Source organism: Camelus dromedarius, chromosome 8 (assembly GCF_036321535.1).
Source record: "Camelus dromedarius isolate mCamDro1 chromosome 8, mCamDro1.pat, whole genome shotgun sequence".
NCBI lineage: Eukaryota > Metazoa > Chordata > Mammalia > Artiodactyla > Camelidae > Camelus > Camelus dromedarius.
This window is the reverse complement of record NC_087443.1, coordinates 52161152-52175655: the sequence shown is the minus strand read 5'-3', so window position 1 is coordinate 52175655 and position 14504 is coordinate 52161152. Positions and strand designations below refer to the sequence as shown.

General features: G+C 40.5%; 1 protein-coding gene across 8 annotated transcripts in view; it reads left to right on the top strand.

Moving 5' to 3' along the window:
- CPEB3 (cytoplasmic polyadenylation element binding protein 3) overlaps nucleotides 1-14261 on the top strand; it is a 164394-nt gene extending 150133 nt beyond the window's left edge. For all 8 annotated transcript variants that reach the window (XM_064488220.1, XM_031461384.2, XM_064488223.1 and 5 more), the window contains one exon: nucleotides 10429-14261. In XM_064488220.1, the coding sequence (XP_064344290.1) occupies nucleotides 10429-10656 (228 nt within the window). In that variant the 3' untranslated portion in view covers nucleotides 10657-14261. The remainder of the gene's footprint in view (nucleotides 1-10428) is intronic.
- Nucleotides 14262-14504: the final 243 nt, after the last annotated feature.

Here is a 14504-nt window from a genome sequence, read left to right as displayed (position 1 = left end):
CAGTGTGGGACCCCCACAACCTAGCCTTTATTTTGCTGCTATTACTGGCCCTTGCCTTGATCTGGCTTGAAGGTTTCCCAGCTGTAGGTGTAGCTATGTTTGATTTGATCCTTTGAGAGGAAGCAATACCCAGAAGTGAGTTCAAAGATCACCTGAACTAATCCTACATAGGCTTATTGTGAAGCACTGGGAGTCTCAGAGCCTTTGACTAGAAATAGTTTTTTAAATGGAGTTTGGGTCATCTAAAGAAAGAGAGGAAGATATTCCTTTTCCCCGAACGGCATGGCACCTTTTTGTCTTGTCTCTCCTTCCTGGTCTTGACCCCTGGTCTCTGATGTCCTTGCTCTCTTTTTATGTCTTCTCCTGCAGAATTGTGATAATTTTTTAAATGAAAACTCTTAAAAGTGATTAAATGTTCTATTTTCCAGCTGATATTTGAGTATAGAGGCTGTTTATGAGATTATTAGTGGGAAAAAGACACCACTATTTTTTAGAGTAGTTATCTCAGCAGGACAGTCACATTCATTGACCCCAGAAGTCAGGGGTATCAGTCACTTAGCAATTTCTTGGTGAGTGCTTATTCTTATTTGGGAGAACTGGTCCAAACCTTCACATAGTCGGGGAAACTGAGGCCTACACGGTTACGATGCACCAGTTAATGGATGGAGCCGGCATACTCCTCATTTCTGCGTCCTAGGAGGTGGTGGTGGCAGTTGTGCATTTCACAGATTGCTCATGATTTTCTTACCATTTGTTCTCCACATGACATACTCCTCTGCTACGAGCACTGGTATCCTCGCCTCCAGCCCCCTCCCAAGCAGAGTAGAGTGAATGTGTGGATTATGCGGGAGTCTGTCAGCTGGGCCTTCTTTGTTTAATGAAAAAGTTATCTTAAGGTCCAACCGAGCACTCACACATCTGTCCGTGCTGCGTACACCCGTGGCACAGGTGTCAACATTAGCACACGTGAGTGCGTTCTGAACTGTGGGAAAGCCACGAGGGTGATTTTAAAACCTTTCTTCCCCTGGCACTCAAAAATATGAAAAATGGTAGGTCCCATCCTTTGAAAGGTAAAAAGAAAAGAAAATTCAAACCATTTCTGCTGTGTTTTTCTTAATCTACCCCAGATTTCTTCTAAAATTAATAGCTGCGAATTTGCTATGTCTTGGAAGGTTGTGTGGATAACTTTGTTACTAAGGAAAAGCTATTTTCACATCGCTGATTTAATTTCCCAGGCATCTGTCATCTGCTTTCTAAACAGCAGGATTCCAGCTCTTAGTTGAAACACTAAAAATTTATATTTAAGCATTCTTAGCATAGCCTGCCAGCGGAAGACTTGCTTTAGCAACTGTAAAGACACTGCTTTTTCTGTGGGAATGGTAATGAGGTTACTGTGGGTTTGGGGCCTGGATTGATGTACTCTGTGACACATGCCAGGAAGCTTTGGGGCACATTGTGTTTAAAGCTTTGAGTACGCCAAATAAAATGGCTTTTCCAGGAAGCATGTTGCTCCAGATGAAAAGAAATGGCCTACCTGACTTCTGGGCAAGCCTTTCCAGACAATTATCCCTATTAAATTATACCTCTTCGCTTGGCCTCTTCTCCAGTTTGTCCACTCTGACTCCATTATCTGAAATCGAGGCTGGTACTCATCTTCCAGCCACGTGTAAACATGCCTTCCCTGCCTTGGGGTGGCTGGGTACCTGACAGATCTAATTTGTTTTTTCTTGTCACCAAAGGACAGACTACAGCAGCGACCAGCCTTTAGCTGTTCATAGTATGACCTTTAGTGCATCACTCAGACCGAGCCTGACCTTGGCTAATGCCTCCTTCCTCATTACTACCACCTTTCAGGTCCAAGGAGAGAGAATTCTGGACCTGTGAATAGTTTACGGTCTCTTTGGTATCACCTCTCTGCCATCAAGAGCTGTTTGTCATTGCTTTATTTACTTTGGGAGGTCATTTTCTTGGCTGATATCAAAATGACTGCCGACCAAAGCATTTTCCCTAACTTGTTAGAGACAAAACAATGTCAGTATTGAGATAAGTTTATTAATGTATGGGTTTTTTCCTTTGTCTGTATCATTCTACATATAGTATTCCCTTTATCCATCTTCTAATAGCCCCTTATCCAGCATTCCACAGGCTTCCTAACCCTTAATAGTCACCTCTCATCAGTAAGTTACACATACTCTTCAGCATCCTTGGGCATGGTCATCTCCCAGTGTACCATATGAATTCAAGTATTTCTTGTAGGAAGTTTTCGTCTCCTGTGCCTGAAAATCTCTTTGAAGCAGAGGGTCAGCTTGGTGATCTGATTGGCTCCTCATAGGGCCCTAGTATTTGGACTTTAATGGTAGTTGTAGGTCAGTAATGTGATCCCAGTAGGTTGATGTCTCCAAAGTGCCATAGGTTAATGATATTCCAGGTGATTTTGGTGGTTAACAGAGAAACCTGTTTTTATTTTAGTAGGTATATATCTGTGTGTTGGGAAAAACAGAATTAATCTGAATAGTCAAGTAAAACAGCAAGTAATAGTAAATACAGATGGCATGAGGATATGGCAAAAACTATAAATGGTTGGGAATGCCTTTAAGAAACTCTCAGGTAGACCATAAATTATTTTAGGGAAGAACTGTCTTGTTCTCCATTGTATTTCAGTTTTTAATATGGTAGCTTGTAAGGAATAGACATTCCATAAATAGTCATCAAATGAATGAATCCATTTGAGCTGGAATAATCACCCTTCTTGGGCGTTGGACCACCTGACTACCAGTGTCCTCCATGCAGCTACTTCTCTGTTGATATAAATTGCCAGAGGTACTGCTTGACTGGCCCTTTGAGAGGTTGTGGGAGCCACCTTGCACATATGTGTTTGTGGATCATTTTGAGTTTTGGTGTATGTCTTATCTACTCTCTGGATCAGCCCTTGCACACAGGTGCTGGAAGTGGCTTTGCAGTAATAGCACCACTCACCCTGGAAGGCAGCCCTCTGGAAATTGTCAGGAAAGGCCTCTAACAGCACAAGGCACTCCAGAAGTCACATCCTTTAGTTTTTTTTGGCTTCATTCAGAGTCTTGTTTAATACATTAGTCTTAGCAAAAGTGATTGTCTAGCCTTTCAAGCCAATTAAAAATGATTGGAAGTTGCAAAATTATAAAGGGTCCTTGAAAGGTGTTAACAGAAGTGGTAGCAGGCAGACAGATTTTGAAGGAGGTGACAGAAAAAGTAAAACCTGTCCACCTCATTGTATCCCCTGAGTTACTATAAAGGATGTCCATGATACCCCTTGCTTAAGAGGGGGAAGAATAAATAGTATATTTTAGGAAGATTTCTATCAAGAAATGTCAAAATTTGGTGGTTTAGCACCAAAAAAGGAAAAAATGCTCCACAAAAAAATAACTTATGAGGAATCCATGATTCCCTAATTAATTAATCCCATGATTAAAATAAGGCATCAGTGGGTGCCTGGGCCCAGTGCCCCTGGCCTGGTAGGGTTTCATGACAGAGCTGCTGAAGTACTGTGTTGACCAGATCCCTCAAAACCCCTCAGCTGGTGAGGAACGTTGGTGCCAAGTTCAGCTGGAAGCCTGAATACACAGAAGTTGCAGGTTATTCACATTGCATTTTCAGATATCAGCATGCATGTGTTACTTGACCTTACAGTTGTTTGTTCAGCGTTTTACAGTTTGCAGTAGGTGTTTGTAGCCATCATTCCACCAGAGCTTAGTATCCCCATGTTGTGGAAATCCTTTCAATCCAGCACTAATTCAGCCTTTTTCATGACTGCATGATATTCCATAGGTTATTCAGGACAAGGAAGACCTTCTTAATAAGGATTAGAAACCTAGAAGCTTCAGAAAGAAATAAATATATTATACTATGTAAAAATAAAATATATTTAAATGGCAATGATTCCACAAGGAAAGTCAAAGGCAAATGATGGATTTGGGGAAAAAAATGCAGATTATCATTTATTCCATACAAAGAACTGTTAAAAATTGTCAAGAAAAAGACATAACACAATAGGAAAATGTGTAGAAGATAATTCACTTAAGAATGCACAGGCATAAACAAACAAGGTCCTACTGTGTAGCACAAGGAACTATAGTCAATATCTTGTAATACAACCAATAATGAAAAAGAATATATATATGTGTAACTGAATCACTATGCTGTACACCAGAAACTAACACAACACTGTAAACCAACTATACTTCAATTAAAAAAAAATCACAGGAAGGGACAGACTGGGATTTCAAAATGTAGAATAGATAAACAAGATTATACTGTATAGCAAAGGGAAATATATACAAGATCTTGTGATAGCTCACAGTGAAAAAGAATGTGACAATGAATGTATGTATGTTTGTGTATAACTGAAAAATTGTGCTCTACACTGGAATTTGATACAACATTGTAAAATGACTATAACTCAATAAAAAATGTTTAAAAAAATCACAGGCAATCCACATAAAAAGATGTTCGGTTTAGTCATAGTCAGGAAAAAGAAAATTAATGTCACTTCATTCTCATTAGACTGGCAAACATTTAAAAGAGATGATAACTACTTCTTATCATTTGCTGATAGAAATGTAAATTGCTGCAACACTTTAAAAAAAGAGCAAACTTGCAAATTCTTAAAATTAAAAATACCTATACTCTTGGACCCAATAATCCCACTGGTGGTTGTTAATGCTTGAAAATAAAACCACCAGATGTGAGGACACATGAGAAGTGTATTTAGTGGAGAATTGCCAATAGTGCCAAAAAACTGGAAACTAAGTAAATGTACACCTATGGGTGTTGTTACCTAACGGAACTTGCGTCCACTTGCCCACCAGGAAGCAAAGCCATTTTCACTGACTCTGGGTTGTGGTGAAGGACAGTATAGCACTGATTGCAGGGCCAAGTGAGAACAGGCAGCTCATGCTCAAAAGACCTGAACTCCCTGGTGCTTTTCAGGGAAGGGCTTTCAAAGGCAACATTTGGGATGAGGGTCATGACTTTCTTCTGGATGGTTGGTGGTGATGTAGCAGGGTGGTGGTTCAGGAATCTTAATCATCAACTGTCTGGTTCCAACCAGTCTGGGGTCTAGGTGCTTGTGGTCAACAAGCAGTCACCATCCTTGGAGTTGGGGAAGGTGCCTGGGGGTTGGGTCTTAGTTCCTATGGAGCAACTCAAAGGTACGTGTCAGAGTGTTATACATGTCCCTCACGGAGAAACTAGGGCTCTGTTTGATCTGTTGTTTCTTGACTGCTTTCCCTTTGTTTCTGCATTCCCTCACTTCCCTAATTAGTAACTGCTCAAATCTGCCCTTTGGAACTCAGGGAAGGTCTAGGAGCCTAAGCCTTTTTCTACAAATGAGGAACCAGGGACACGGAGGGGCTTTTGTATCCCGGAGAGCCCCACAGAGTCCTGTTCAGTTTCAATGACATTCCCCTTTTTTGATACTCCTCAATTCTAAGAGGAACTGGGGGTGGGATAAGAAAGAATAAAGTTTTGCATAGAGAGGTTAATAAACTATAAACTCAGCACGGGGACTTGGTTTCAAAGCAAGTCATTTTACCGGCGTACACCTACCTGGTGGTATGTTTTTTCTGATCAGCCCAGGCTGGTCCTGGGGGAGTTTGGGTATGCAGTTTTAGAATTCATGTCAACTTACTTCTTTTCCTTATTATTATTTTTTCTTCTTTTGGAACTTTTGTTATTTAAAATGATAGGTTCTCCTGGATCTATTCTAAAATGTCTTATTTTTCCTCTCTTTTTAAAATTATTTGTTGCCAGAGCTTCGATGTATTTCTACCACTTGATCTTCTAGGCCACTAAACTGAATCTCAGTGGTGATTATCCTTCTTCAGTTTATCTGATAATTAGTCAAAAAGTCACAGTTTAGATTTTTTAAACTCCTTATAAATAAAAAAGTATAGAGAATAGTGTAATGAATCCCATCATCCAATTAGTTATCAGCATACAGTGTTCTTATCATCCAGTTTCACTAATTATCAACTCGTGACTAACCTTGTTTCATCTACACCTCTACCCACTTTCCAACCTTCACCCCAGATTATTTTGAAGCAGATCCAAGACACGATATAATTTCATCCTGAAGTAATTCAGTATGTATCTCTAAAAAGAGTTCTTTAAAAAACAAAACTGGGAGTAAGAGATTTCCTTTTCGAGTGATGAAAATGTTTTGAAACTAGACAGAGGTGGTGATGGCACAACACTGTGAGTGTATTAAATGTTGTGCAAACCCCTGGATTGTTCACTTTAAAATGGTCAATTTTTTATGACTTTAACCTCAATTATAAAAATTAATTTAAGGTCATTAAAAAAAAAAAAAACCAAAGGGGAAAAAACTGCCGCATAACCACAGTACTGCTCTTACACCTAAACAAAAGTAACCTTTTAAAGAAATTTATTACCAGAAAGTGCCCTTTGTGCTAGGCTGAATCTCCTTAAGTACTCTTTTCCTATGTGTGTGTATTACAAATGGCTATTGTCTTTCTCCTCCAGCAGCTTGCTTTTGCTAAGTGTGAATTCTCTTTGTTCAGACCAGTCCCCTCTGACTGCTGGATCCCCTTTGCTAGGCTTTTTGGGGCTGGAGTAGCCTGAGTATAGGTGGCTACCCCTTGTAGAAGCAAAGCGGTCCTCAGCTTCTGGACTGGCTGTTCCCAGTCCCTTGCATGCCTGTCTCTCCCAGTAGCCCTCCCGCCTCGGGGCAGGGGGGATTCAGTCCACCACTTTGCTGCTTCTTGTCCTACAAATACAAGGAGATCGGGCCAGGTTATACATACTCTCTACAGCTCCGTTCCCCCAGAAGCCCACAGTCTCTGCGCACCACATTCTTCCCCGGAGCTGCCACTATCCTGTCTTCTTCCAGGACTCTGTTCTCAAGTTGCTTGAAGATAAGGAGAGATGCTGACCAAGGCAGGACTGTAGATGGGAAGTGCCAGAGGAGTGGCATTGTGGGGTATTATTAAGTTCAAAGAAGGAAGAGATAGATCCCCATGGGACTGACTAGTTGAAGGAGGCCTCTAATGGATTTTCAGCACGGTTGCCAAGACCATTCAGTGGGTAAAGAACTGAACCATTCAACAAATGGTCCTGGGGCAACTGGATATCCACATGCTAAAGGATGAAGTTGGACCCCTACCTCACACTATCTACAAAATTAACTCAAAATCAATTAACCTAAATGTAGAAGCTAAAACCATAAAATTCTTGGAAGGAAACAGAGGGGTAAATCTTCATGATCTTGGATTTGGCAGTGGATTCTTAGCTAAGATATCAAAAGGAAGGGCAGCAAAAGATAAAAATAGATAAATTGGACTTCCTCAAAAGCAAAAACTTCTGTGCATCAAAGGACATTTTCAAGTGAATGAAACATAGCCTACAAAATAAGAGAAAATATTTGCAAATCATGTCTGATAAAAGTCTAGTATCTAGCATATATAAAGAACTCTTACAACTCAATAACAAAAAGACAATCCAATTTAAGAAGTGGGCAAAGGACTTGAATAGCTTGTTCTCCAAAGAAAATATACAAATGCCAATAAGCATGTGAAAAAGGTGCTCGGTGCCATTAGTCAGTAGGGAAATGCAAATCAAAACCACAATGAGATAGCTCTTCACACCTACTAGGATGACACAGTCACAAAAATGGAAAAGCAAGTGCTGGTGCATATGTAGAGAAACTGAAACCCTGATACACTGCTGATAGGAATGGAAAATAGTCCAGCCTCTGTGGAAGACAATTTGGCAGTTCCTCAAAAAGTTAACCACAGAATTGCCACAGGCCCCAGCAGTTCTATGCCTATGTATGTGCTGAAAAGAAAACAAGTTTTGAGACAAACATATGTACACACACGTTCATACCAGCACCATTCACGATAGCCAGTAGGTAGAAACAGCCCAAATGTCCATCAGTGAATGAAAGCATAAACAAAGTGACACACTTACATACATATATATATATACATGAATAATGGGGTATTATCCAGTCATAAAAAGGAATGAAATATTGCTACATGCTACAACATGGATGAACCTCAAAACATCATAAGTGAAAGAGGCCGGACACAAAAGGTCATAATTATGTGACTGCATTTCTATAAAATATTCAGAATAGGTAAATCCATAGAGACGGAAAGCAGATTGGTCGTTGTCAGGGGCCAGGGAGGGAGAGAAGTGGGGAGTCACTGCTTAGCGGATACAGGGTTTCCTTTTGGGGTGATGAAAACATTTTAGAACTAGATAGAGGTGGTGGTTGTGCAACATTGTGAATGTATCAAATGCCACAGAATTGTTCACTTTAAGATTGTTAATTTTATGTTAAGACAGAAAAAGAAAAGAAAAATTGTTGAGTGGGCTGAGCATTTAAGGTGGGAAGAAAGTGCAGGTAAAAATAGAGACCAAGTCGAGTTTGAGATGGGGGACTAGTCGGGAGAGAGACTGGGGCAAATCATGAAGGCTCTGGCTTGTATTTGAGTCCTAGCGGACGGGGGTACCCTGTTCTACTCAGGCAGCTCGGCTTAATCCTGCAGGCAGTGCAGAGCCTGAATGGCTTTTGACCAGGAGAGGAACACTGAGAAGGTAGGTGACTGAAACATCAACACGGACATAGGAGAATGGAACCAGGGGAGGCTTGGAGCTTGGTGGTTAGTGCAGAGGCCTGTGATACTGCGCACATGCAGGTTCAAGTAGTGATGGCCTGGTCTCGAGAGGAAGCAGGAGGAATAATAACTACGCTTAGTTTGTGCTTGTGATGTGCCAGGCACTGTTCTGTGTGCTTTATATGGTTTAATTCATTTGCTTTTCATAAGAACTCCATAAAGTATGAACCCTTCCCCCCACCCACCCAGTGTACAGATAAGGAAACAGAGGCTTAGAGTGCCTGAGAAACTTGCCGAAGGTTGCACAGCTACTAACGTGGCCTAGATCTGAACTGAGGCCAATGACCCCAGTGCCACTGGACTTTTGGTTACGATGCAGAGATGAATGTGAGGGATTTTGTTGAAGTCCACTCACTCACCTGTCAGGCTGAGGAGGAGGAAATTGGGGGAGGGGGACTAGAGCCAGAGAAAAGATGTTTTCCCCCTGGGTAACCGAAGGCTGGGACAGGTCATCTTGGGTCTTCCCAGCAGAAGTATCTGGCTGGCCACAGCTCTACAGACTGGAGCTCATGGCTGGAGATGCATCTCCAGAGGAGGCCAGTGAAGGGGCCTGGAGACAGGAAGGACCAGGAGCTCGAGCATCCAGGCCTAGGAAGGCCCCGCCTCCCTGCTCACCTTATGCTGACCCCCGCTGCCCCTCCAGGACCCTGCCTGGTGCCCAGCTGGAACCTCCTGGCTGCGTCCAGAGGCAGCCTGAACTGTCAGGCAGTTGGCTCATGTCAAAAACCATGGGTCCTCGCCTCCACTGCCCCGGCAGCCGCAGTGGCTGCTCTTCCCCAGAATGGCTCTGGAGGTTGGCGTGGGAAGGAGCCCAGTTGCAGACTTGCCGCCTTCCTGCTAACTTCTGACACGCCAGATGAGAACATGAATGATGTTCCTTTGCCGAGGTTCTAGGGAGCGGACTTGAGGGGAGACTGTGGTAACTTATGTTCTCCCTTGCTTTTGATTTTCATATAATAGAGCGTTGTTTCATTTAGAATAAGATGCCCCTGAAGGGCTGTGATGAAAAGTTCTCTTCTTTTAAACCTTCCACTCTTGGGGGGAGGTAAAGGCAATAAAATCCAAAAAAATTTTTAAAGCCTCAATTGTTATAGTAGCTTCTTAACATCTCCCTGGGCCCCCTGTTCCCTCCAGTCCATTGTGTACAGTCCTGGGAGGTTAGTCTTTTGAAAGCCTTGTCCTAAAACGTTCTAGCCCAGAGCCTCGCGGTAGGGTCGCCCTTCCGCCGGCCTCAGTGTGACTTCCCCTCCAGCCTGGCTCCTGCCAAACCATTCCCCAAGTACGCACCCTGCCTCTGCCTGCTTCTGTCCTTTGTCCTCGCTGGTTCCTCCCCCTGAAACGCTGTTCCTTGTCCTGCATTGCCGAGTGCTGCCCAGCCTTTCAGATTCAGCCCATGTGCTTTTATATGTGCTTCCTCTATGAATCCTGCCCAGCACTCTTTGAGGTAGACCCGGTCATACCCATGTTACAGTTAAACAAATGTGTGTGTCCGTGCACAGCATCACACCCGTCTTACAAATCTACAGATAGGGCAAACAGAAACAGAGGTTATGAATTTACCTACCATCACACAACTAGGAAGTCAGGGAGCGGATCCCAAAGCCCAGCTGAGAGCTGCTGTTTGATACCAGCTGAGTTCAGAGCCAAGTCAGACGGAGACATATTAAGCTATGTTATAAACTCTCAAAAGGAAGAAACGTGGGGAAGCTTTGCTAAAATCTTCCCCCTTGTCTTTCCTCTCTGGGTCCAGGTGGAAGTGAAGCCCTACGTGCTGGATGATCAGATGTGTGATGAGTGCCAGGGCACACGCTGCGCCGGGAAGTTTGCCCCGTTCTTCTGTGCCAACGTCACCTGTCTGCAGTACTACTGCGAATACTGCTGGGCGAGCATTCACTCCCGCGCCGGGCGGGAGTTCCACAAACCGCTGGTGAAGGAGGGAGGCGACCGCCCTCGGCACGTCCCGTTCCGCTGGAGCTGAGCCCAGGGCAGACCCAGCCACAAGTACTGGCATAGATAACAAGGAGGGAAAAGAGAGGGCACTGCCTCAGGGCTTACAGTGTTCTGGAAATCTGTGCATTCGTTCTCGATTTTTAAAGAAGAAATGGGTCTTTTTATTATTATTAATTATTATTTACAGTCATATTACTGAACTCAGTGTCCAGTATAATGCAGAATTGCAGAGTGTGTAACGGTACTGATTTGCACTTTGATTCACACCTTTGTCTGCTTGGTACCTTAATTTCTTATACCTGATTTGTCACTTGTAGACTGCCATTCTCATCAGCGGCCATCAGGTTAATGTCTGTGATTTTTTTGTTTGTTGCTGTTGTTGTGTTGTTGTTGTTGTTGTTGTTGTTCTGATTGTTTTTGAACTGGAGCATGCACTTATTTTCAGAAACTTAGAGAATCGCCCCTAGGAGAAGACTTACCAAAGGTAATACTCGTGAGTAGGTGGCAGATGTAGCAAAAACTTCACAACAGTTCAGCAGTCATTAGTTGGGGTCATTTAGAGTAAGAGTAACCCTTAATGAAAATAAGCCTTTAGTTGCTCTCTATTTTGACATGTAAGGATACCTCATAAGCTGAATCTTTATTTTTTCCTTCATGTTTGATTTTTGTTTTGCTGAGGATTTTGGTTAGATCTTTTAGTGTTACGTAAATTTATGCTGCAATAGCTTTTGCTGCTATTAAAATGGTATTATTAATACCATAATACTCTATTCAGGCTAAGGTATCAATTACAAAAAACCCAACAACACACTTTTGTGATTTAGGGATAGAATCAGCTGCCGAGAGGAGATCAGAGTAGACCTGAGAAAGCTTCGACGGAAGGTCACTATTTCTGACTGCATGTTTACTTAATCAGGTTGCTGCATGCAATAAATTTTATATCCGATGTCTAGTATAAAACCTTCCCACACTGCACAAATTAAGGATCTATATAAGCTATAAAATACTGATTTTTTTAAAAAAGATTTTTTTCATTCAAAGAATTGGTAATTCTTGGATTGGAGGAAGGCATGCCTCAATAAATGGAATGCTTCTGAAATTGGGAAGAGCCCATAACAGAATGACCTATATTACAACCAATATAAAACCTAGGTGTAGGATATTCTTAAAGCAAATTTGTGGATGGTAGATGAAGTACTTTGCGGTGCTCTGTTATATATTGTGCAATTTATTTTATATAGTAAAGTGATTATGTCTAACTGTGATCAAACTTAACTGTTTAAAGCCTCTGTGTCAGACATTAACGAACTTGACAGTTCATAACTGGTATATTATTAACTAACACATGAGCTCTTAGTTACAATCTCCTAGTGCTTGCACCATTTTACATAGCTTCAGACCTTGTCCAGAAAACCAAAGAGCTCATCTTAGCTTACAAACACTAGGAATATATACAGTATATAGAGATAAGTTGTCAGATTGACAAACTAGGCACATTTTAAGAAAGTTGCGTGATGGTGATGCTAAAGAAATGTCTGTACAAAATAAGACGGCCTGGGCAGGGTTGGTTGTCTGGGTGAGAAATTAACTACTTAATTCCCTGGATTTTATCCTGTAAAGCTTGAATAGAATTAAGACCTGCTAGTACTACCATGGACATTTTTTTAGCACTCACTCCTGAGCTGCAGATAGGTGATATATAAACACACACAATGGTTATGAGACTATGTAAATCTTTTTTTAAATCTTCTTCCTATGTTTTGGGATTCTGGGGACAATCTGACTGGATATGACACTGCAGAACAGATTTAAGTCGCTGTGTTTTATGTGCTGTGATGTCCTTGTATTGTCTTAAGTTAGTATCGCTTGGTTTGGTTCGGTTTGGTTCTGTTTCTCCAGTGTTCAGTTGCAATTACCAGCTCTCAAACTATAGTTTGTTTTCAAAAAGGAAAAAAACAAAGTAGTTTTTTACTGGATTAAAAATGCTTATTAGAATTCTCCCCCTTTGAGGTTACCTCTGGGCTTTTTGGTAATAATTGCTTTTTTCCAGCCCAGCTGTGGTTTTCTGTTTGTTTGTTTGTTTTTTTCTATGTTTGTGGTTTTTTTCATCTGTACAAGGAATTTTGTTATGCACTACTACTTTTTGTATTCTAGACAGTTTTCAGAAGTTGGCTGAAGATTTTTTTGTTTGTTTTTAAGGAAAAAGGCATGCTTTCTGACTGACATGATCTTTTGCAATACCTCAATTTTGAAATATAGGAAAGAAAATGATATTTTCTAAGTAAGTTTATTCAGAAAAATATATATTAATTTAATTCTGCAAGAAAAATGATTTAACAGATGGGTAACTTTATTTTTTTCATGCTTATTTGTGTTTTTTGAAAATGAAGAAGTTAGAGCTTTATAACTATAATATTAAAGATCATATCTAACCTACAGAAATCTACCTAATTATGTGAAAGAAGCAAAACTTTTTGAAGAAGCACCCCTCTTTCATGTACTAAAATAACACTGAGATTTAAAAAAAAAAAGCTGGAAGATTGTACAGCATAAAGCTGAAGTGAAGGCAAAAAAAAAAAAACATTGTCAAGAAGAACAGGTTACAAAAAACAAACTCCATTTGGTGCTGAAAGTTGTGAATAGGTGATGGAAACTACTTTCCCTTAATTTGTATATTTATAATCAAGCGTTGATTGTGCACGACTGACCAGGATTGTGAAAGAGTTCTTCTGTTTGTATTTTTTTAAAGAGAACTTTTTTAGTTTATTAAATTATAACATGTTCCCTTTTGTTTTGTAAATAAATGTGCCCCCAAGTTGTTAATGTTATATTAAAAGAGAGGGTCCTTCAAAAAAATTATTTTTTAAAACACAGAGGTGTTCTGACCTGCAACTTGATGGGAAGCCCCTGGGTATCACAGGTCCTGTTGTGGCCTTTCCTTGATGTGACACTTGAACTAGTCGATTTTTTGAAGGCTATAACCTAACCTCGACTATTTGTTGTTATGTGCAATACTGTTTGTACTGTTTGTATAAAAAATAGAAAAAAAAAGAAAAGAAAAAAGGCATAAATCTTTATTGCAGATTTATTTTCATTGCAAACTTTAGACATTGTGATTCACTGAAATCATTTTTCTACTGTCAAATATGTACCTTTTCTTCATGCTGGTATTTTTTCAATAGTAATGTAGCCTTTGTACTGAGACAAATTTTCATTGTTATTTTTAGAAAGATTTTTTGCTAAGAAAAAAATTAAACATATTTACATATTTTTCATTTTATTTCGTATTTTCTTTAAGGAGTGCTTTCTCAATCATTAATAGAGCTGTTTCTGGGAGGGACTTTCATATCTGGTCAATGTCATAATATTATTTTGTATTTTTACTTGGAATAAATTAATTTTATGATGCTAATTCTTTAAAAGTTTATTTTTTTCATTTTCAGTTATTTTTGAAGCTAAAACCTTTGTAATATTGTTACTAAAGTGTCTAGTTTTTTGAAATGCAAAGCTTTATGTATTAACTTGCTGATGTGGTTTACAATAGTGTGACAACGATGAAAATGGTTGGTTATGTAAAGTGATTGGAAAATGTAATGGATAATTGGGTAATAAAATGACAGAATGAGCAGAACATGTGAGATTCTGACAAGCCTTTTCCTTTATTGCAGTGGCTTAGTGTAAGACTAGGGATGTCACAGTACAGCTCTCTAGGGATGTCACAGTGGATTTATACAACACCAGTGCAGCCAGATCTGTGGCTCTGACGATGAAGTCACCCCTTACAAGGTACCACCAGGTTGAGAACCTGGCCAGGTCGACAGAGTGGTTCATTGCTTTCCCCTCTAACTCTTCATTATGTCGTGTGTGTGTGTGTGT